Below are 21,264 nucleotides of genomic sequence, written 5' to 3' on the forward strand. Positions count from 1 at the left end.
CAATCCCACCAAGTCTATGAGATAAGGGCTAACCTTTAGAGAAAACACACACACACACACACACACACACACACACACACACACACACACACACACACACACACATCCACTAACTATCCTGGGAGTATAGCTCAGACTGTATCACCTTTCTGAAGTAACAAAACAGGTAGCATTATTGTCTTACTTTTCAATTCCTCTAAAAAAACACTAGGACCAAGGCAGCTTATAAAAGACAGAGTTTATTGCAGCTTATGATTCCATGGAGCAAAGTCCATGACTATCCTGGAAGGTAGCATGACAGTAGGCACACATGCATGGTGTTGAACAGTAACTAAAAGCTTATCTCCTGATCTGCAAGTTGATGGCAGAGAGAAAGAGTGCTATCTGGGAATTGTGTGTTTTTGAAACCTCAAAGCCCAGGCCCAGTGACTAAACCTCCATCAACAAGGCCACATATCCTAATCCTTCCCAGTTTTACCAACTAGGAAATAAGAATTCAAATATGTGAGTCTAAGGGGATTATTTTCATTCAAACCACCAAATTATCTATCTAAAATTAGGATTAGCAAATTATAACCCTCTCAAAGGTCATTAAGGTACCAATAAGCACAGAATTTAGTGTCAGGAAAGCAGTGCTCTTTCAGTTGAATTTGATCAACTGAAGAAATTTTCAATTTACTAAAGAGATTATTTTAAGATACTTTATAGTACGTAAAGATTCCGGCTGCCTGAAAAAACTACCATGTGAATCCAAATCAGGAAGATGTTTTTTCCAGTTATTATCCTAATCAGTTCTCCGAGTAAACATGTATGAAAGATTTCTAAAGTTTCAATGAAATGAACCACCCACACAGAAGTGTTCGGGACCAACCTCGAGTTGACAGAGTCCTAGACTATATAATGCTGTAAGATATATGATCATTTTATAAACTCGATAGTATTCTGGCCATATTTTGATGAGAAAAGAACTCTCTCTCTCTCTCTCTCTCTCTCTCTCTCTCTCTCTCTCTCTGTCTCTCTCTCTCTCTATATATATATATATATCATAGATTTATACACATTATGTAGATTTATACACATTACAGCAGCAGCATTATCAGTAGTTTTATAATAATACATAAACATTCTATATTCTAAAAAAGTCATGTAGTTTCTCTCAAATATCTTGTTTCTGTTTTTTAGTATCCTGTAATGACCAGTACGAATGAGATTATTCTTTGTAATATACAGAAAACTATTGATTATAATAAGAAGCCACTATGATGACTACTAATTCCTTATAGCATAATACTCAACTAAACATGTTCTAGCATGTTTCAGAAGAATACTTATTACCAGATGCTGGTGATATTTCTCAGTTGATAGGACATTTTCTTATACTGCACCAGACCCTGGCTTCCATGCCCAGTACCTCATAAGCAATATGTAACCCAAAAGAGTTGGAAGCTGGAAGATCTGATATTCAAAATCCTCCTTGGCTAAATAGCCAGTTTGAGTCCACTCTGAACTATAATCTGCATACCTATATTTAGCATAATAATTATTTGCTTATCATAACATGAATAAGTCCTAAGTATGGCTGGATATGTAAATGGAAACATGGATAGAAAACTGCATCTCCTTTTTCAAGGAAAATAAATATTCCACTGGAAAGGCACTGAATGAAATCGTGCAGTTCATCTTGAATCTTTCTTTTCACTATCCCTTATTTTCTATTCAAAACAACTAGCCAACCAATCATTCTACATATCATAATGTAGGATTTTATTTTTTTTTCTCCAAAGCTTGTTTCAAGGACCATTAAAGGGATGTTTCTGCCTGACCGGGTTACCCAGTCAGCCCAGGGCACACTCTAAGAGAGAAGTCTCCTAATTGGCTGTCAGTGAGGTACTGTTGTCCACAGCCTTTCACACTCTGTTAACATGGCCTTCCTAAAGTCAGCCTAGAACACACTGGCAGCACAGGTACAGGGCAAAAATAAGAGGATAGTAAGCCACCTAAACTGCTATTTTAAAACTTGCAGATACTCCCCAAGTATTTCCACAATTTCCTTCAGTTCTGTGATTTGAGTAAAAGAGTTTGACAACTTTCTGTTTGGCTCGGGGTTCAGCAACTGTGCTCATGACCTGATTAGTTAATGCCTAAAGGAATTGACTAGAGTGGGATGTTCACTAGGACAGCTCTTTTTAAAGGGAATTTATGGTTGTGTAAGGTAGTGATTAACCCTAAGCACTCACAATCTGTTATGCAGGACACCACGACTTCTTACAAATTAAAGAAAGCAGAAGAGTGAAATCAAACATTTACAGTCTGCCCTCCAAATATATTTTCTTGTCTTTAAATATAATGTTAGTGCTGTCAATTGGAATTTGGAGTTGATTTGAAAATTTGTCTTTCCTACTCTAGTCCTTGTGTAGCTTTAAGTACTTAAGTACTTCACCTCTTTTTATCGTTTTTTCTTTTCTTTCATTGGATATTTTCTTTATTTACATTTCAAATGTTATCCCCATTCCTGGTTTCCTCTATGGAAACCCCCATCCTATTCCCCCTCCCTCTGCTTCTAAGAGGGTGCTCCTCCACCTACCCACCCACTCCTTCCTGCCTCCCCACCATGGCATTCCCCTACACCAAGACTACACAAGATCAAGGACCTCTCCTTCTGTTGATGCCCAACAAGGCCATCCTCTGCTACATATGCAGATGGGAGCTGTGGGTCTGTCCATGTGTACTCTTTGGTTGGTGGTTTAGTCCCTAGGAGGGACCTCTATGTATCTTATTGGTTTAAAAAACAGGTTTGTTTGTTTTGGTTTTGAGGTGTGGTCTTCCACAGTCCAGGCTGACCTTGAAGTTGCTATGTGTCTGAGATTTGAGATTCAACTACCTGTATCTCTCCAGTGCTGAATTAGAAACCTAAGTCACTATTCCTAGCTTACCTACAAAAATGGGATTGTCAATTTCCAAATCCAAACTTTACTGTGGGTTTACATGTGAATTCAAGTTTATACATAAAACCACAACAGAGAATTGTGAATTTCCATATGAAAACATTTAACTTAGTTGCCAACCAAGACATGTTAACTTTCTTTCCTTGACTGGAATGTTTAATTAGTGACTTCCTACTAGTTTTAACAAGAGACACACAATAGCAGAGAAGCAAGTGAAACACTATCTGCCTTTATCAAACTGGTATTTCCAATATTCTGTTGCATTTTACTGATGCTGATGGTCCTAATTTCCTATTTAGGGATTCTATTGCTGTTATGCAATGCCATGGCTAAAAACAAGTTGGAAAGAAAATGTTTTTTAGGCTTATATTCCCATAAGTTCCACTGTTCATCATCAAAGGAAGTGAGGACAGGCACTCAAACAGGTGGGAACTTGGAGACTGGAGCTGATACAGTGGTCAGGGGACGGGGGATGGAGCAAGGTCACGGCTAATGCTTACTAGCTTGCTTTCCCTGACTTGCTCAGCCTGCTTTCTTATAGAACATAGTACCACCAGCCCAGGAATGGACTTACCCACAATAGGCTGGGCCCTTCCCCATCAATCACTAATTAAGAAAATGGCCTACATCCAGATCTTATGGAGGCATTTTTTCAATTAAGATCCCCTCCTTTCAGATAACTCTAGCTAGTGCATCAAGTTGACATAAGACTAGCCAACACACTGATTTTCCAAGGGAAATGAATTCTGTCACATCTACCACACAAAGTTCATACCATTTGGACTCTTTATGAGTATTGATTCTTAAAGATAAAATACATAAGCAAAATTCTAACACAATCTTTAGGCTTGTAGCATTTACTATTTTTAAAGGTTTTTATTCTGCGGTACAAACTGACCTAGCACTTAAGTGCCAGAAAATGCCCTGGATTTTGAAATATCTTAGACTTTCAAATCATATTGCCTAGATAGATGGAGTACTCAGAAAGGAAATATAATATGACAAAAATTCAATTGAGCTCATATTTTCTCATTATCAGGGTTGCTATGTGTAGTTCAGATGTCACTAAACTTTGAGACAGGGTAACGTACTTACAGTACTGTATTTTTCCTGATCCCTTTTAGGATAGAAACTGTCTTGAATTTTGTCACAAACCTATAAGCTCATGCACTATGTTCATCAAATTTTGTCAAAGGAGAACAAATGAATGAGAGAATGAACACTGACAAAGCAATTACACATGTTCTCAGTATAACCTCCAAAGCCTCATAGCATCCTAGTTCATTCTCAGTTATTGTCTTAACTACATTGAATCAATCACGAGGAAATAACACTTTCTCTTTCTCTCTGAGAAAAAAAATAATGACTAAATATTCCTGATATGCCAACTGTGTTTGTTGACCTCCAACAAAACACACAGTTCATTATTTAATCCCAGGAAGAAAAGAACAAACTAAAATGCGCACACTTGGCACCCCTCCACTCCCTGTTGTTCTCCAGTCTGAATATATATTGCAAATGTGCCATTCTTCTCTGTCTGGTGTGCAAGCCAGAACGACTGAGAAATGATTCTCCTCACATACTAAGCCAGCAAATCTGAAGTTGGCACCATAAGAATGGGATTACCTGGGATCTAACAGCCCAGGCTCAATAGAATGTTTTCACCATAGGACTGTTAAGAACTTTGAATGAGTTAACTTATACAATGCAACCTACTCAGTCACCAACACAGTGGTCATGTCATTTCTGTGAACTACCTAGCTAATTTTATCTTGCTCTGAATCAGACAGTATCAAGTAGCCTTTGTACCATTCCAACTTACTGGCCAGTGAACCTTCCAAATCCAAAGAGTTATAACAGAGTCCTACACTACATTTCCATCTGCATGATTCATCATTTGCTGTTGTCCTAATACAGGAAAGATTGCAAAACAAGCAAGATCTGACTAAAATACAAATTTAGTCAATGTTCTTTCTGTGTGAATGTGTGTGTGCTAGTTTGTGCATGTGTGTGTGTAACTGTTCATATATATGCACATGAGTATTTCAAAGTGATTTTGCAATTTTGTGCTGCACATATAGACAAAGGTTGGCATCAGGCATCTTCTTCAAAGAATACCTTACTTTTTGAGAAAGAATCTCTCATTGAACCTGAAGCCCACAGATCTGGCAAACCCCAAGGATTTTCTAGATCAGTGGTTCTCAACTTTCATAATTTTGCAGTCCTTTAGTACAGTTCCTCAGTGTGTGGTGACCATCAACCATAAGATGATTTCATTGATATTTCATAACTATAATTTTGTTACTGTTATGAGTAATAATATAAGTATCTGATATGCAGAATATCTAATATGTAACTCCCAAAGAAGTTGTGAGCCATGGGTTGAGAACCACTGATCTAAATTCTATATCCACAATGCTGGTCTTACTAGTTCACATCTCAATGACAAGATTTTACAAGGATCCTGAGGAAGGAGCACAAGTCCTCAGGTTTACAAGGCAAGCTTTTGATTGACAGAGTCAGCTTCCCCACCCAGCCTTCCTGTTTTAAGCTATGTTTTACTTTATTTGAAGGCATCATTTATTTTCCCTCCACACATTTTATCATTTTTAATAATTTCCTACCTTTAGCATTCTTCTTTTTAAGAAGAGAAACTTGTCATTTTACTTCTTCCAAGTTTGTTTCAGTACTATGAAAAACACTGTTAATCTTTTATTATGAAATATTTTACAAATATTGACAAAGAAAACATAATAATATTTTACTGTCAGGATTTAACATTTATCATTATCACTGTTGAAGCAAAATATTGACGAGTTATCCATGTGTTTTTTTAAGGCCATAAACCATGAATCTTATACCTGAAAGTGAATCTAGAGGCTGCAGTTTTGAGATCAGTGGACTTATTCTTACCTTCTGATCACCCTCATTTATGAAACTGATATTTTTCAATTGAATCTGCTGGTGTATACTAAGTTGGCACCAGATCTCTCTGTTCTAGAGGATGCCTTGTGAATTGTAGTATAGATAATCCTCTCAGATTCTGTTGTCTAACATCACATAAGAGCTACTGCTCTACTAATATACAATGATTAAGATAATAAAAACAGAAGATGCTTGGCATCAAATTAAACACAACAATTTATCTCTTGCACCTTTTCCTACACTGTTTTCCTGGTAACTATTAGAACATTTTGTCAAATGTCTATGAAAGATGTTTCCAAGTTTTAGAGAAAAGTATGGTGTTGCACTATGAGAATTCTCAAATTCAAAACCAAAAATTATGATGACCACGGGATACATAATACAGTGACCATATGTTACTATTAAGAAGTATCCCCACTGTAAAACAGAAGCAAGCATGCTGATACATATATCAGTAGCAGTGTTGAAGTGGTTGAGTCAAACATTCAGCAGCAGAAGCCAGCCTGGGCTGCATAGCATGACACTATCTCAATATAAAAGCAACAATTACAGAAAACCAAGAGATGTTATTATCTTTATAGAACCTTTCAATCATTCTCAAGGTGATCAATATGATAATGTAGGCATGAATTAATAGCACAATTAGTATAGAATTTGCATTGTAAATTACTGTAGCTTTAAGCCCTAAATGTTCGCCCTGGCTATATACAATTTTTATTACTTTTATTTTTTTTCAGTCCATTCATTACCGGTGTACCGGTCCACCCTCCCTCCCACAGTTCCTCATTCATTTTTCTTAAGCACACTGAAAAGCAAAATAAAAAGCAAAATGTGTGGCAAAGCTACATATAATCCTCAATTCTGCTTTTATTTATTTATGTATTTATTTATTTATTCATTTATTCATTCATTCATTTATTTACTCCCAAGTACAGTCTACCCTCCTGGTCCCCAATCACCATCTTCCACATCATATCTCCTCCTCTTCACCTCTGAAAGGGCAGCACCCCCCAAGGTATCCCCCTATCCTGGTGTATCATGTTTCTTGAGGGTTAAGCTGCATCGTTTCTCACCGTGGCCGGACAAGACTGTCCTCTGCTAGACATGGACCAGCATATGTATGTTCTTAGGTGGGTGGCTTAGTTTCTGGGAGTTCTCAATGGTCCAGGTTACTTGTCACTGTTGGTGTGCTGTGGGGTTGCCATCTCCTTGAGGGCCTTTAATTCTTTACCTAACACTTTCATAGGGGTTGCAGCCCTCTGTCCAATGTTAGACTATATCTGTTTAAGTCAGTTGCTGGGTAGAGCCTCTCAGAAAGCAGATATGCTAGGCTCCTGTCTGAAGCACAACATAACATCATTAATAGTGTGTGGTATTGGTGTCTGTCCATAGACTCGGTCTCAATTTGGTCTTTCAGTCTCTACTCCATCTTTGTCCCTACATTTCTTTTTTTTTTTTTTTTTTTTTTTTTTTGCTTCTGTCCTGGTTCGTTATTTTCTTTCTTTCTTTTTTTTTTTTTATTAACTTGAGTATTTCTTATATACATTTCGAATGTTATTCCCTTTCCCAGTATCCGGGCAAACATCCCCCCCCTCCCCTTCCTTATGGGTGTTCCCCTCCCAACCCTCCCCCCATTGCCGCCCTCCCCCCACCAGTCTAGTTCACTGGGGGTTCAGTCTTAGCAGGACCCAGGGCTTCCCCTTCCACTGGTGCTCTTACTAGGATATTCATTGCTACCTATGAAGTCAGAGTCCAGGGTCAGTCCATGTATAGTCTTTAGGTAGTGACTTAGTCCCTGGAAGCTCTGGTTGCTTGGCATTGTTGTACATATGGGGTCTTGAGCCCCTTCAAGCTCTTCCAGTTCTTTCTCTGATTCCTTCAACGGGGGTTCTATTCTCAGTTCAGTGGTATGCTGCTGGTATTCGCCTCTGTATTTGCTGTATTCTGGCTGTGTCTCTCAGGAGCGATCTGCATCCGGCTCCTGTCGGTCTGCACTTCTTTGCTTCATCCATCTTGTCTAATTGGGTGGCTGTATATGTATGGGCCACATGTGGGGCAGGCTCTGAATGGGTGTTCCTTCAGTCTCTGTTTTAATCTTTGTCTCTCTCTTCCCTGCCAAGGGTATTCTTGTTCCCCTTTTAAAGAAGGAGTGAAGCATTCACGTTTTGATCAAACGTCTTGAGTTTCATTTGTTCTAGGCATCTAGGGTAATTCAAGCATTTGGGCTAATAGCCACTTATCAATGAGTGCATACCATGTATGTCTTTCTGTGATTGGGTTAGCTCACTCAGGATGATGTTTTCCAGTTCCAACCATTTGCCTACGAATTTCATAAAGCCGTTGTTTTTGATAGCTGAGTAATATTCCATTGTGTAGATGTACCACATTTTCTGTATCCATTCCTCTGTTGAAGGGCTTCTGGGTTCTTTCCAGCTTCTGGCTATTATAAATAAGGCTGCAATGAACATAGTGGAGCACGTGTCTTTTTTATATGTTGGGGCATCTTTTGGGTATATGCCCAAGAGAGGTATAGCTGGATCCTCAGGCAGTTCAATGTCCAATTTTCAGAGGATCCTCCAGACTGATTTCCAGAATGGTTGTACCAGTTTGCAACCCCACCAAAAAGGAGGAGTTTTCCTCTTTCTCCGCATCCTCGCCAGCATCTGCTGTCCACTGAGTTTCTGATCTTAGCCATTCTCAGTGGTGTGAGGTGAAATCTCAGGGTTGTATTGATTTGCATTTCCCTTATGACTAAAGATGTTGAACATTTCTTTAGGTGTTTCTCAGCCATTCGGCATTCCTCAGCTGTGAATTCTTTGTTTAGCTCTGAGCCCCATTTTTTAATAGGGTTATTTGTTTCCCTGCGGTCTAACTTCTTGAGTTCTTTGTATATTTTGGATATAAGGCCTCTATCTGTTGTAGGATTGGTAAAGATCTTTTCCCAATCTGTTGGTTGCCGTTTTGTCCTAACCACAGTGTCCTTTGCCTTACAGAAGCTCTGTAGTTTTATGAGATCCCATTTGTCGATTCTTGATCTTAGAGCGTAAGCCATTGGTGTTTTGTTCAGGAAATTTTTTCCAGTGCCCATGTGTTCCAGATGCTTCCCTAGTTTTTCTTCTATTAGTTTGAGTGTGTCTGGTTTGATGTGGAGGTCCTTGATCCACTTGGACTTAAGCTTTGTACAGGGTGATAAGGATGGATCGATCTGCATTCTTCTACATGTTGACCTCCAGTTGAACCAGCACCATTTGCTGAAAATGCTATCTTTTTTCCATTGGATGGTTTTGGCTCCTTTGTCAAAAATCAAGTGACCATAGGTATGAGGGTTCATTTCTGGGTCTTCAATTCTATTCCATTGGTCTATCTGTCTGTCTCTGTACCAATACCATGCAGTTTTTATCACTATTGCTCTGTAATACTGCTTGAGTTCAGGGATAGTGATTCCCCCTGAAGTCCTTTTATTGTTGAGGATAGTTTTAGCTATCCTGAGTTTTTTGTTATTCCAGATGAATTTTCAAATTGTTCTGTCTAACTCTTTGAAGAATTGGATTGGTATTTTGATGGGGATTGCATTGAATCTGTAGATCGCTTTTGGTAAAATGGCCATTTTTACTATATTAATCCTGCCAATCCATGAGCATGGGAGATCTTTCCATCTTCTGAGGTCTTCTTCAATTTCCTTCTTCAGTGTCTTGAAGTTTTTATTGTACAGATCTTTTACTTGCTTGGTTAAAGTCACACCGAGGTACTTTATATTATTTGGATCTATTATGAAGGGTGTCGTTTCCCTAATTTCTTTCTCGGCTTGTTTCTCTTTTGTATAGAGGAAGGCAACTGATTTATTTGAGTTAATTTTATACCCAGCCACTTTGCTGAAGTTGTTTATCAGCTTTAGTAGTTCTCTGGTGGAACTTTTGGGATCACTTAAATATACTATCATATCATCTGCAAATAGTGATATTTTGACTTCTTCTTTTCCGATCTGTATCCCCTTGACGTCCTTTTGTTGTCTGATTGCTCTGGCTAGAACTTCAAGAACTATATTGAATAAGTAGGGAGAGAGTGGGCAGCCTTGTCTAGTCCCTGATTTTAGTGGGATTGCTTCAAGTTTCTCTCCATTTAGTTTAATGTTTGCAACTGGTTTGCTGTATATGGCTTTTACTATATTCAGGTATGGGCCTTGAATTCCTATTCTTTCCAGGACTTTTATCATGAAGGGGTGTTGAATTTTGTCAAATGCTTTCTCAGCGTCTAATGAAATGATCATGTGGTTTTGTTCTTTCAGTTTGTTTATATAATGGATCACGTTGATGGTTTTCCGTATATTAAACCATCCCTGCATGCCTGGGATGAAGCTTACCTGGTCATGGTGGATGATTGTTTTGATGTGCTCTTGGATTCGGTTTGCCAGAATTTTGTTGAGTATTTTTGCGTCGATATTCATAAGGGAAATTGGTCTGAAGTTCTCTTTCTACGTTGTGTCTTTGTGTGGTTTAGGTATAAGAGTAATTGTGGCTTCGTAGAAGGTATTCGGTAGTGATCCATCTGTTTCAATTTTGTGGAATAGTATGGATAATATTGGTATGAGGTCTTCTATGAAGGTTTGATAGAATTCTGCACTAAACCCGTCTGGACCTGGGCTCTTTTTGGTTGGGAGACCTTTAATGACTGCTTCTATTTCCTTAGGAGTTATGGGGTTGTTTAACTGGTTTATCTGTTCCTGATTTAACTTCGGTACCTGGTATCTGTCTAGGAAATTGTCCATTTCCTGAAGATTTTCAAGTTTTGTTGAATATAGGTTTTTATAGTAAGATCTGATGATTTCTTGAATTTCCTCTGAATTTGTTGTTATGTCTCCCTTTTCATTTCTGATTTTGTTAATTTGGACGCACTCTCTGTGTCCTCTTGTTAGTCTGGCTAAGGGTTTATCTATCTTGTTGATTTTCTCAAAGAACCAACTTTTGGTTCTGTTGATTCTTTCTATGGTCCTTTTTGTTTCTACTTGGTTGATTTCAGCTCTGAGTTTGATTATTTCCTGCCTTCTACTCCTCCTGGGTGTATTTGCTTCTTTTTGTTTTAGAGCTTTTAGGTGTGCTGTCAAGCTCCTGACATATGCTCTTTCCTGTTTCTTTCTGCAGGCACTCAGCGCTATGAGTTTTCCTCTTAGCACAGCTTTCATTGTGTCCCATAAGTTTGGGTATGTTTTACCTTCATTTTCATTAAATTCTAAAAAGTTTTTAATTTCTTTCTTTATTTCTTCCTTGACCAGGTTATCATTGAGTAGAGCATTGTTCAATTTCCAAGTATATGTGGGCATTCTTCCTTGATTGTTATTGAAGACCAGTTTTAGGCCGTGGTGGTCTGATAGCACGCATGGGATTATTTCTATCTTTCTGTACCTGTTGAGACCCGTTTTTTGACCAATTATATGGTCAATTTTGGAGAAAGTACCATGAGGAGCTGAGAAGAAGGTATATCCTTTTGCTTTAGGATAAAATGTTCTATAAATATCCGTTAAGTCCATTTGGCTCATGACTTCTCTTAGTCTTTATACATCTCTGTTTAATTTCTATTTCCATGATCTGTCCATTGATGAGAGTGGGGTGTTGAAATCTCCCACTATTATTGTGTGAGGTCCAATGTGTGTTTTGAGCTTTAGTAAGGTTTCTTTTACATATGTAGGTGCCCTTGTATTTGGGGCATAGATATTTAGGATTGAGAGTTCATCTTGGTGGATTTTTCCTTTGATGAATATGAAGTGTCCTTCCTTATCTTTTTTGATGACTTTTAGTTGAAAATTGATTTTATTTGATATTAGAATGGCTACTCCAGCTTGCATCTTCTGACCATTTGCTTGGAAAGTTGTTTTCCAGCCTTTCACTCTGAGGTAGTGTCTGTCTTTGTCTCTGAGGTGTGTTTCCTGTAGGCAGCAGAATGCAGGGTCCTCGTTGCGTATCCAGTTTGTTAATCTATGTCTTTTTATTGGGGAGTTGAGGCCATTGATGTTGAGAGATGTTAAGGAATAGTGATTATTGCTTCCCGTTATATTCATATTTGGATGTGAGGTTATGTTTGTGTGCTTTCATTCTCTTTGTTTTGTTGCCAAGACGATTAGTTTCTTGCTTCTTCTAGGGTATAGCTTGCCTCCTTATGTTGGGCTTTACCATTTATTATCCTTTGTAGTGCTGGATTTGTAGAAAGATATTGTGTAAATTTGGTTTTGTCATGGAATATCTTGGTTTCTCCATCTATGTTAATTGAGAGCTTTGCAGGATACAGTAACCTGGGCTGGCATTTGTGTTCTCTTAGGGTCTGTATGACATCAGTCCAGGATCTTCTGGCCTTCATAGTTTCTGGCGAGAAGTCTGGTGTGATTCTGATAGTTCTGCCTTTATATGTTACTTGACCTTTTTCCCTTACTGCTTTTAATATTCTTTCTTTATTTTGTGCGTTTGGTGTTTTGACTATTATGTGACGGGAGGTGCTTCTTTTCTGGTCCAATCTATTTGGAGTTCTGTAGGCTTTTTCTATGCCTATGGGTATCTCTTTTTTTAGGTTAGGGAAGTTTTCTTCTATGATTTTGTTGAAGATATTTACTGGTCCTTTGAGCTGGGAGTCTTCACTCTCTTCTATACCTATTATCCTTAGGTTTGATCTTCTCATTGAGTCCTGGATTTCCTGTATGTTTTGGACCAGTAGCTTTTTCCGCTTTACATTATCTTTGACAGTTGAGTCAATGATTTCTATGGAATCTTCTGCTCCTGAGATTCTCTCTTCCATCTCTTGTATTCTGTTGGTGAGGCTTGTATCTACAGCTCCTTGTCTCTTCTTTTGGTTTTCTATATCCAGGGTTGTTTCCATGTGTTCTTTCTTGATTGCTTCTATTTCCATTTTTAGTTCCTTCAACTGTTTGATTGTGTTTTCCTGGAATTCTTTCAGGGATTTTTGCGATTTTTCAGGGATTTTTGCGATTCCTCTCTGTAGGCTTCTACTTGTTTATTAATGTTTTCCTGTGTTTCCCTAAGGGAGTTCTTCATGTCTTTCTTGAAGTCCTCCAGCATCATGATCAAATATGATTTTGAAACTAGATCTTGCTTTTCTGGTGTGTTTGGATATTCCATGCTTGTTTTGGTGGGAGAATTGGGCTCCGATGATGCCATGTAGTCTTGGTTTCTGTTGCTTGGGTTCCTGCGCTTGCCTCTCGCCATCAGATTATCTCTAGTGTTACTTTGTTCTGCTATTTCTGACAGTGGCTAGACTGTCCTATAAGCCTGTGTGTCAGGAGTGCTGTAGACCTGTTTTCCTCTCTTTCAGTCAGTTATGGGGACAGAGTGTTCTGCTTTCGGGCGTGTAGTTTTCCTCTCTACAGGTCTTCAGCTGTTCCTGTGGGCCTGTGTCTTGAGTTCACCAGGCAGCTTTCTTGCAGCAGAAAGGTTGGTCTTACCTGTGGTCCCGAGGCTCAAGTTCGCTCTCGGGGTGCTGCCCACGGGCTCTCTGTGGCGGCAGCAACCAGGAATACCTGCGCCTCCCCTTCCGGGAGCTTCAGTGCACCAGGGTTCCAGATGGCCTTTGGTGTTTTCCTCTGGCGTCCGAGATGTATGTACAGAGAGCAGTCTTTTCTGGTTTCCCAGGCGTGTCTGCCTCTCTGAGGGTTTAGCTCTCCCTCCCACGGGATTTGGGGGCAGAGAACTGTTTATCTGGTCTGTTTCCTTCAGGTTCCGGTGGTGTCTCAGGCAGGTGTCCTGCCGCTCCTGGGCCCTCCCCCACGGGAGCCCAGAGGCCTTATACAGTTTCCTCTTGGGCCAGGGATGTGGGCAGGGGTGGGCAGTGTTGGTGGTCTCTTCCACTCTGCAGCCTTAGGAGTGCCCACCTGACCAGGCGGTGAGGTCTCTTTCCCACAGGGTCTTGGAGCAGAGAGCTACTGCGGGCCGGGTGTCCCTACATTTCTTATAGACAAGAGCAATTTTGTGTCAAAAGTTTTTTATCTGGGTTGGTGCCCCCCAGGACACCACTCTGGGTCCTGTCTGGCTACTGGAAGTGGTCTCTTCAGGTTCCATAGTTTCAGTTATGATCCTGAATTGAATCCAGGGAGTTTCCTTTATTCCAATTCTCTCTCACATCCTAGAGATTCTCCCAGTACCTACCCCCAGCAGTTGCATATTTCCATACATCCTCCTGGGCCCTCTGGGCCTCTCTCTTGTCTCTCTCCATGCATGATCTCCCCTTTTCCTTCCCCCTCCACTCACTCACCCAGATTCCTCCCTCCATCTGCCTCCCATGATTATTTTTACCTCCTCCTGACTAGGATTCAAGCATCCTCAATTAGACTTCCTTCTTGTTTAACTTAGTTGGGTCTGTGGTATGTATCATGGGTATTCTAAACTTTTTGGCTAATACCCATGTATCAGTGAGTATATACCATGCCTTTTGGTTCTGGGTTACCTCATTGAGGATATTTTCTAGTTCCATTAATTGGACTGCAGAATTCATAATGTCCTTGTTTTTAATAGCTGAATAATATTCCATCATGTAGATTTGCCATATTTTCTATATCCATTCTTTGATTGAGGAACATCTGAGTTGCTTCCAGTTTCTGGCAATTATGAATAAAGCTGCTATGAGCAGAGTGGAGCATATGTCTTTGTGGTATGGTGGTATGGTGGAACATCTTTTGGATATGTACCCATGAAGTGGAAATTTATGGTTTCTTTAGAAAGTCAGTTGTGTTGGATGGTGTTTTGCTGGACAGGCATATGAAGGAGCGTTTTCCTGAAGCAGACACAGGTGAAAGGGTGTTTTGCTAAAGCAAGTTTATGAAAGGAGCTGTGACGAAGGATTTTTCACTAAGGACACACAAGTATTGGTTTGCCTTACCTTGCATTGCTGAGCCCCATTTGTCATTACTCCATAGTGATAAATGCAGCAAATACCTTCTCGTGGTGCTCTGGTGACTTCTTGCCATTTCTGCAGACTCATGCTGATTGGCAGATTGATGTCAGCTGATACACTCACGTAGAGTTTTGCTAAGATATACTCAGGTGTTGAGGCAAAACATGTGGTGAGGCAAGACCCTTGGAAGACTCGCAATAGTTGGAGGGAATATAAGCAGGACTCAACAGACAGTGATGGAGGCTAGCTTGCGTAGCAAGCATCATTGGTCTTGAGTCTTCGCTGATCTTCACTTCATTGAGAGGGGCATGGCAGAGAACTTTTCCTTGTGTCCATATTGGTCTTGGTCTCTCCTCACAGGATTCAGCAGATTCTACAGAGGCTAGGCTGATTCTGCTAGGTTGTGCCACCACTGCTGATTCATATTTGCTATCCTGATGTTGCTGAACTGCACTGTTCGTATATCTAAGAAGTATTTGTGAGTGGGTCGAGCTGCTGCTGCTGGATACTGTGAGCTAAACCGCTGATTTCCTGACAATGCAAACTGGATTTTCTTCAAAGAACAATTTTTAAACAGGTCTACTTACCCCATATCCTAATAACCTTTCATCTATACTAACTCTGGTTGGTGGTAGGCTAGAAGGGAGGTTAAAGCATTTAAGAACTGTTATTAAAAGTTGGGTTTGAAAAAAAATCTATATACCCAAGAGCAGTATATAGATGGATCTTCAGTTAGAACAATTTCCAATTTTCTGAGAAACTGCCATATTGATTTCCAGAGTGACTTTTACCAGTTTGCACTCTCACCAGCCATAGAGGAGTATTCCGTTTTCTCTATATCCTCGCCAGCATGAACTGTGCCTTAAGCTTTTGATCTTAGCCATTCTGACTGATGTGAAGTAGAATCTCAGGGTTGTTTTGATTCACTTTTCCCTAATGACTCTTGAACGTGATGATTTGTTCAACATTTCTTTAAGTGCTTTTTGGTCACTTAAGATTCCTCTGTTGAGAATTCTCTGTTTAGCTCTGCACCCCATTGTTATAGGGTTATTTGGTTTGTTGGAGTTTAACTTGAGTTCTTTGTATACTTTGGATTTTAGCCCTCTGGATTTTAGCCCTCTGTTGGATGTAGGTTTGGTGAAGATCTTTATCCAATCTGTAGGCTGTTGGGGTTTGTTTGTTTGTTTGTTTGGTGGTTTGTTTGTTTTTTTTTTTGCTTTTGTCTTATGGAAGTTTTTCAGTTTCATGAGTTAACATTTATCAATTATTGGTCTTAGAACCTGAGCTGTTGGTGTCTGTTCAGGAAATGTTCTTGTGTGCCGATTCATTCAAGCTGTTTCCCATTTTTCCTCTATTATATTCAGTGTATCTGGTTTTATGTTGATATCTGTGATCCATTTGGACTTGTGCTATGTGCAGTGTGATAAATATGGATCTATTTCATATGTCGACATCAGGTTAGACCAGCACCATTTATTGAAGATGCTCTCCCTGTTGCATTGTATGATTTTGGCTTCTTTGTCAAGAAACAAATGTCCTTCGGTTGTGGATTTATTTGTGGGTCTTTGGTTAGATTCCATTGATCCATCTGTCTGTTACTATACCAATATCATGCACTTGTTACTACTATTGCTCTAGATCAGGGTGGTGATTCCTCCAGAATTTCTTTTATTGTTCAGGATTGTTTTGGCTATCCTGGTTTGTTGTTGTTTGTTTGGTCTTTTGTTTTGTTTTTCCATATGAAATTGAGAATTGTTCTTTCAAGATCTGTGAAGAATTGTGTTGCAGTTTGATGGGGATTGTGTAGAATCCCTAGACAGCTTTTGGTAAAACAGCCATTTTCACTGTTAATCCTACTGATCCATGAGCAATGAAGATTTTTCAGTCATCTAATATGTTCCTCCATTTCTTTCTTCAGTGACTTGAAGTTCATGTCATATAGGCATTTCACTTGCTTGGTCAGAGTTACAGCAAAGTATTTTATATTATAATTGGCTATTGTGAATGGTACTCTTTCTCTACCTCTTTTTACAGCCTATTTATGGCTTGTGTAGAGGAGGCTACTAATTTCTGTGAGTTAATTTGGTATCTAGCCACTTAGGTTAAAGTGTTTATCAGATATAGAAATTCTCTCACAGAATTTTTTAGGATCACTTATATACTATTATCTGTGAGTAGCGATATTTTGATTTCTCTCTTTCCAATTTGTATCCTTTTATCTTCCTTTCGCTGTCTTACTGTTCTAGCTACTACTTCAAGTACTATACAAAGAAATATGGGGAGAGTTAAAAACCGTGTCTCCTCCCCAACTTTAATGGAAATGTTTTAAGTTTCTCTCCATTTAATTTGATGTTGGCTATTGGCTTGCTGCATATTGCCTACCTTTTATTTAGGTACATGCCTTTTACCTCTGATCTCGCCAAGACTTTTAACATGAAGGGGTGCTGAATTTTTTCAAATACTTTTTCAGCATCTAGTGAGACAATCATGGATTTTTTTTCAGTTCAGTATGTTTATATTGTGGATTATGTTGATGAATTTTCATATAATGAACCACACCTGCATCCCTGGGATGATGCCTACTTGACCATGGTATATGATGTCTTTAATCTGTTCTTGGATTCATTTTTCTAGTATTTTACTGAGTATCTTGCATCAATGTTCACAAGAGAAATTGGTCTGAAATTCTTTGTTGAGTATTTGTGTGGTTTAGATATCAGTGCCACTGTAGCCTCATGGAATGAGTTTGGCACTATTGCTTCTGTTTCTACTTTCTGGAACAGTTTGAGGGGTATTTGCATTAGCTCTTATTTGAAAGTCTGGTAGAATTCTGTACTAAAACCATTTGGCCCAAGGCTTTGTTTTGTTGTTGTCGTGAGATTTTTAATGCCTGTTTCTATTTTTTAAGGGTTATATGACTATTTGGATAGTTTACCTGATCCTGGTTTAGTTTTGGTAATTGGTATCTGCCTAGAAAATCATCCATTTCATTTAGATTTTCCAATGTTATGGAATACAGGCTTTTGAAGCCAGACCTAATGATTCTTTGAATTTCCTCAGTGTTTCTTGTTATGTCTATCTTTTCATTTCTGATTTTGTTAATTTGGGTAATATCTGGCTGCCCTTTTAGTTAATTTGGCTAGAGATTTGTCTGTCTTGTTGATTTTCTCAAAGAATCATCTCTTGGTGATATTGATTCTTTGTATTGTTCTCTTTGTTTCTTTTTTTAAAATTGTGTACACATTGATTTTATTGTAACAAAGCAACTTGTACACGGCAACATTTAAAATGAGCATCTTTTTCCTTCCAGTGAAAACCGAAAAAGAGTAAGAGAGAGAGAGAGAGAGAGAGAGAGAGAGAGAGAGAGAGAGAGAGAGGAGAGAGAGAAAAAGAAAGAACAAAACTAAAGATGAAAGTTACAACAGAGAATGCCAACTCCAAATAAACCCCTACAGTGTCTGCTGCTTCTCCCGTGAGTGGCGGGCTCAAGTCTTCATCAGGAGAGTTTTATTTTATTTAAGTGTCACCTTAAACGGCAAGGATGTCTTTTAAACATCACAATGAAACATGCCAAAGGAGAAGCCATGTTGTCAGATGCCCACATACCCCCCGCCCCGACACCTTGATCCCACCCTTGCTCACTGTCTATCCCCCCCTTTTCTTTTTTTCCTTTTTATTAAACAAGAGAAAGTAGACAGATCCATGTTGGTAAATGCTAACTGTCTGTATTCACATAGAGACACAGTGTAATCTCTGAGCCCAATATACAGAGAAAAGAAAAAGCTAGAATTCTATGCACTACTACACAGGGGCCTAGCACCCTCCAGCCTCCAGCAGAGCCAACTGGAGGGCTTTTCTTTCTTCCCACAGAGCATGGTGGTGGTGTTGAATCCACAGTTTGAGACAAGGATAAAAATGAATTTAGAACAGAAACGTGAAGATTCTTTTCCTGTTGTATTTTGCTCAAGATATTTTCCCCCAAATTAGTTGAGAACCATGATGTTGAGACCTCAAAAACAGGGCAGCTGAGCACAGAGGGACAGGGAGGAAAGGACTGCAACTCACTCTCAGGAACTGGGGAAATTTAAAAAATAAAAAGAAAATGAAAAAGAAGGTTGGATCCATTGGTCTTCTGTGCTAGTCATCCTCGCCTTCGTCCTCCTCTCCTTCCTCCCCTTCATCCTCATCATCATCTTCTTCACCTTCGTCCTCGTCTCCTTCTTCATCGATATCTTCCAACCCTTCCTCCTATTCGTCGTCTTCATCGTCATCCTCTGCCTCTCCTCCTTCATCGTCCATATCAGGAACCAAATAGTACTGCAAAGGATTTGGCCAAATACCATCTTTGATGGCCTCTCGTAACTCGTCAGCACCTGCGTCAGATTGGTCAGTAAACCAGGTAAAGAAGCTCTCTGTCTCTTCACGCTGCCTCTTCCTGCTGGCCTTATTCTGCGTTTGACTTGAGCGTTTTGTCAAATCCTTTCCAGATTTCCATTTGACTTCGGTGGACTTTGAAGATGGGTCACCGCTCTCATTCAGATGAAATTCTTTGGAGAGAACTTTATTTTCAAAGTAAGGATTTTCATCAAAATAAAAATCTATTCTGTAACCTGATTTAATGTCTTCAAATTCTGTTACTTCAACTCTGGTCAAATAATGCAGGGCCTCCTCATCTTCTTCCCCAAGGAGTGCAGACACTTGTGGATGGTTGACAAATGTTGTTACCCGAAAATTTGGGATTTTGGCGATCAATTCTGACCTCTTCTGAAAAAATGGTTGGTGGAGTTTGTTATATTTTTGTTCTACTTTCAAAATTTCCTCACTGGCTTGTTCATTAAATCTGTCTATTTCATTTTGTACTTCATCAATATGTTCAATTGCTTCTTGCTGTTCTTTTTCGCCCTTCGGGAGGCCGGGAGAGGCCGACTTGTCCTCCAGCTTCGGGGCAGCAAAGCGTCTGGGTTTCTTGGGCTGAGGCAGGATCTCAGATTGCCGCTTCGGGGCCATGGAGCGAGGGAGGTGGCCAGGAGACGGAGGCCAGAGCACTGATGTTCACAGTAGGAGGAAACTCGCAGGAACCATTCTCTTTGTTTCTAATTGATTGATTCAAGCTCTGAGTTTGATTAGTTCCTTCTATCTCTTTTCCCTGGGAGTGTTTGCTTCTTTTTCTCTAGAGCATTTAGATGAAGTTTTAACTCATTAGTATGAGAACTCTCTGATTTCTATGTAGAACTAGGTTAGTGGAAAGGTATTGTTTGAATTTGGTTTTGTTATGGAATATCATGTTTTTGCTGGATATAGTAGTCTGGGCTGACATCTGTGGTCTCTTGGGGTCTGCAATCTCTCTGTCCAGGCCCTTCTAGCTTTTAGATTCTAAGGTGAGAATTCAGGTGTAATTTTGATAGATCTCGCTTGATATGTTGGTTGGTCTTTTTCCATTGCTTCTTTTAAAATTCTTTCTTTATTCTTTATATTTAGTGTTTTGATTATTATGTAGCAGGAGGATTTTCTTTTATGGTCCAATCTCTTTGATGGTCTGTAAGCTTCTTATAACTTAATAGGCATCTGTTTCTTCCTCTATAATTTTGTTGATGATGTTTTCTGGGCCTTTTAGCTGGGAATCTTCTTCTTTTTCCTCCTCCTCTTCCTCTTCCTTTTATCCTCCTCCTCCTTCCTGCCTTTCTTCCTTCTTTCTCCTCCTCCTTCCTTCTCCTTTTTCTCCTCTTTCCTCTTTATCTATTCATATTATTCTTATGTTCGTTCTTTCCATAGTATTCGAAATATTCTGGAAGTTTTTGTCTCATGAAGGTTTTAGATTTTTTTTTTCATTTTCATTGACTGATATATTGATCCCTTCTATTGTAGCTTCTTAACATGAGATTCTCTCTTCTATCTCCCGTATTCTGATGGATATGCTTGTATCTATAATTCCTTTTCTCTTTCCTAGGATTTCCATCTCCAGGATTGCCTCAGTTTGTGTTTTCTTTATTGCTTCCATTTTCATTTTCAGGTCTTATAAAGTTTTATTAATATCCTTCACCTGTTTGCTTATATCTTTCTATATTTCTTTTCATGTATTTGCTTCATCTTTTAATGCTTCTACCCAGTTGATGTATTTTTCTTAATGAATTTGTTCCTGTCCACATTAAAGGACTCTATGATCTTTATAAGATTGGATTTAAGACACTCTTTTGTACTTCCGTTTCATTAGGATATATACGGTTGGCTGTGCAGGCTGGCTGGGCTCTGGTGGTGCCATATTCCCCTGGCTCTTGTCGATTGTGTTCCTATTCTGTCCTCTAAGCATCTGACTTTCCCTGCTGTTGGCTGAATAATATTGACATTATCGGGAGTTCTCAGGAAGATGAAGTGAGCTATACAATAGACAATGGAGATCAAGTTACCTACTCTGTTGGCTGTACCTCAGGAAGATCTCACTCTGAAGGCTGGATCCAACTCAGACCAAGCTGGGTAGTGGGCAGATGCAACTAAGATGGGAGGTTGG

The 21,264-nt window shown here is 39.3% G+C and overlaps 1 protein-coding gene across 1 annotated transcript; it reads right to left on the bottom strand.

The window, feature by feature from the left end:
- Window positions 1–18,707: 18,707 nt before the first annotated feature.
- Window positions 18,708–19,839, bottom strand: LOC313310 (SET nuclear oncogene-like). The gene has a single exon (XM_087601016.1). It carries the CDS (start codon window positions 19,764–19,766, stop codon window positions 19,008–19,010), a length of 759 nt encoding a protein of 252 aa, XP_087457142.1. The 5' UTR covers window positions 19,767–19,839; the 3' UTR covers window positions 18,708–19,007.
- Window positions 19,840–21,264: the final 1,425 nt, after the last annotated feature.

This window comes from Rattus norvegicus, chromosome X (genome assembly GCF_021556685.1).
Source record: "Rattus norvegicus strain SHRSP/BbbUtx chromosome X, alternate assembly SHRSP_T2T, whole genome shotgun sequence".
Classification (NCBI taxonomy): Eukaryota; Metazoa; Chordata; class Mammalia; order Rodentia; family Muridae; genus Rattus; species Rattus norvegicus.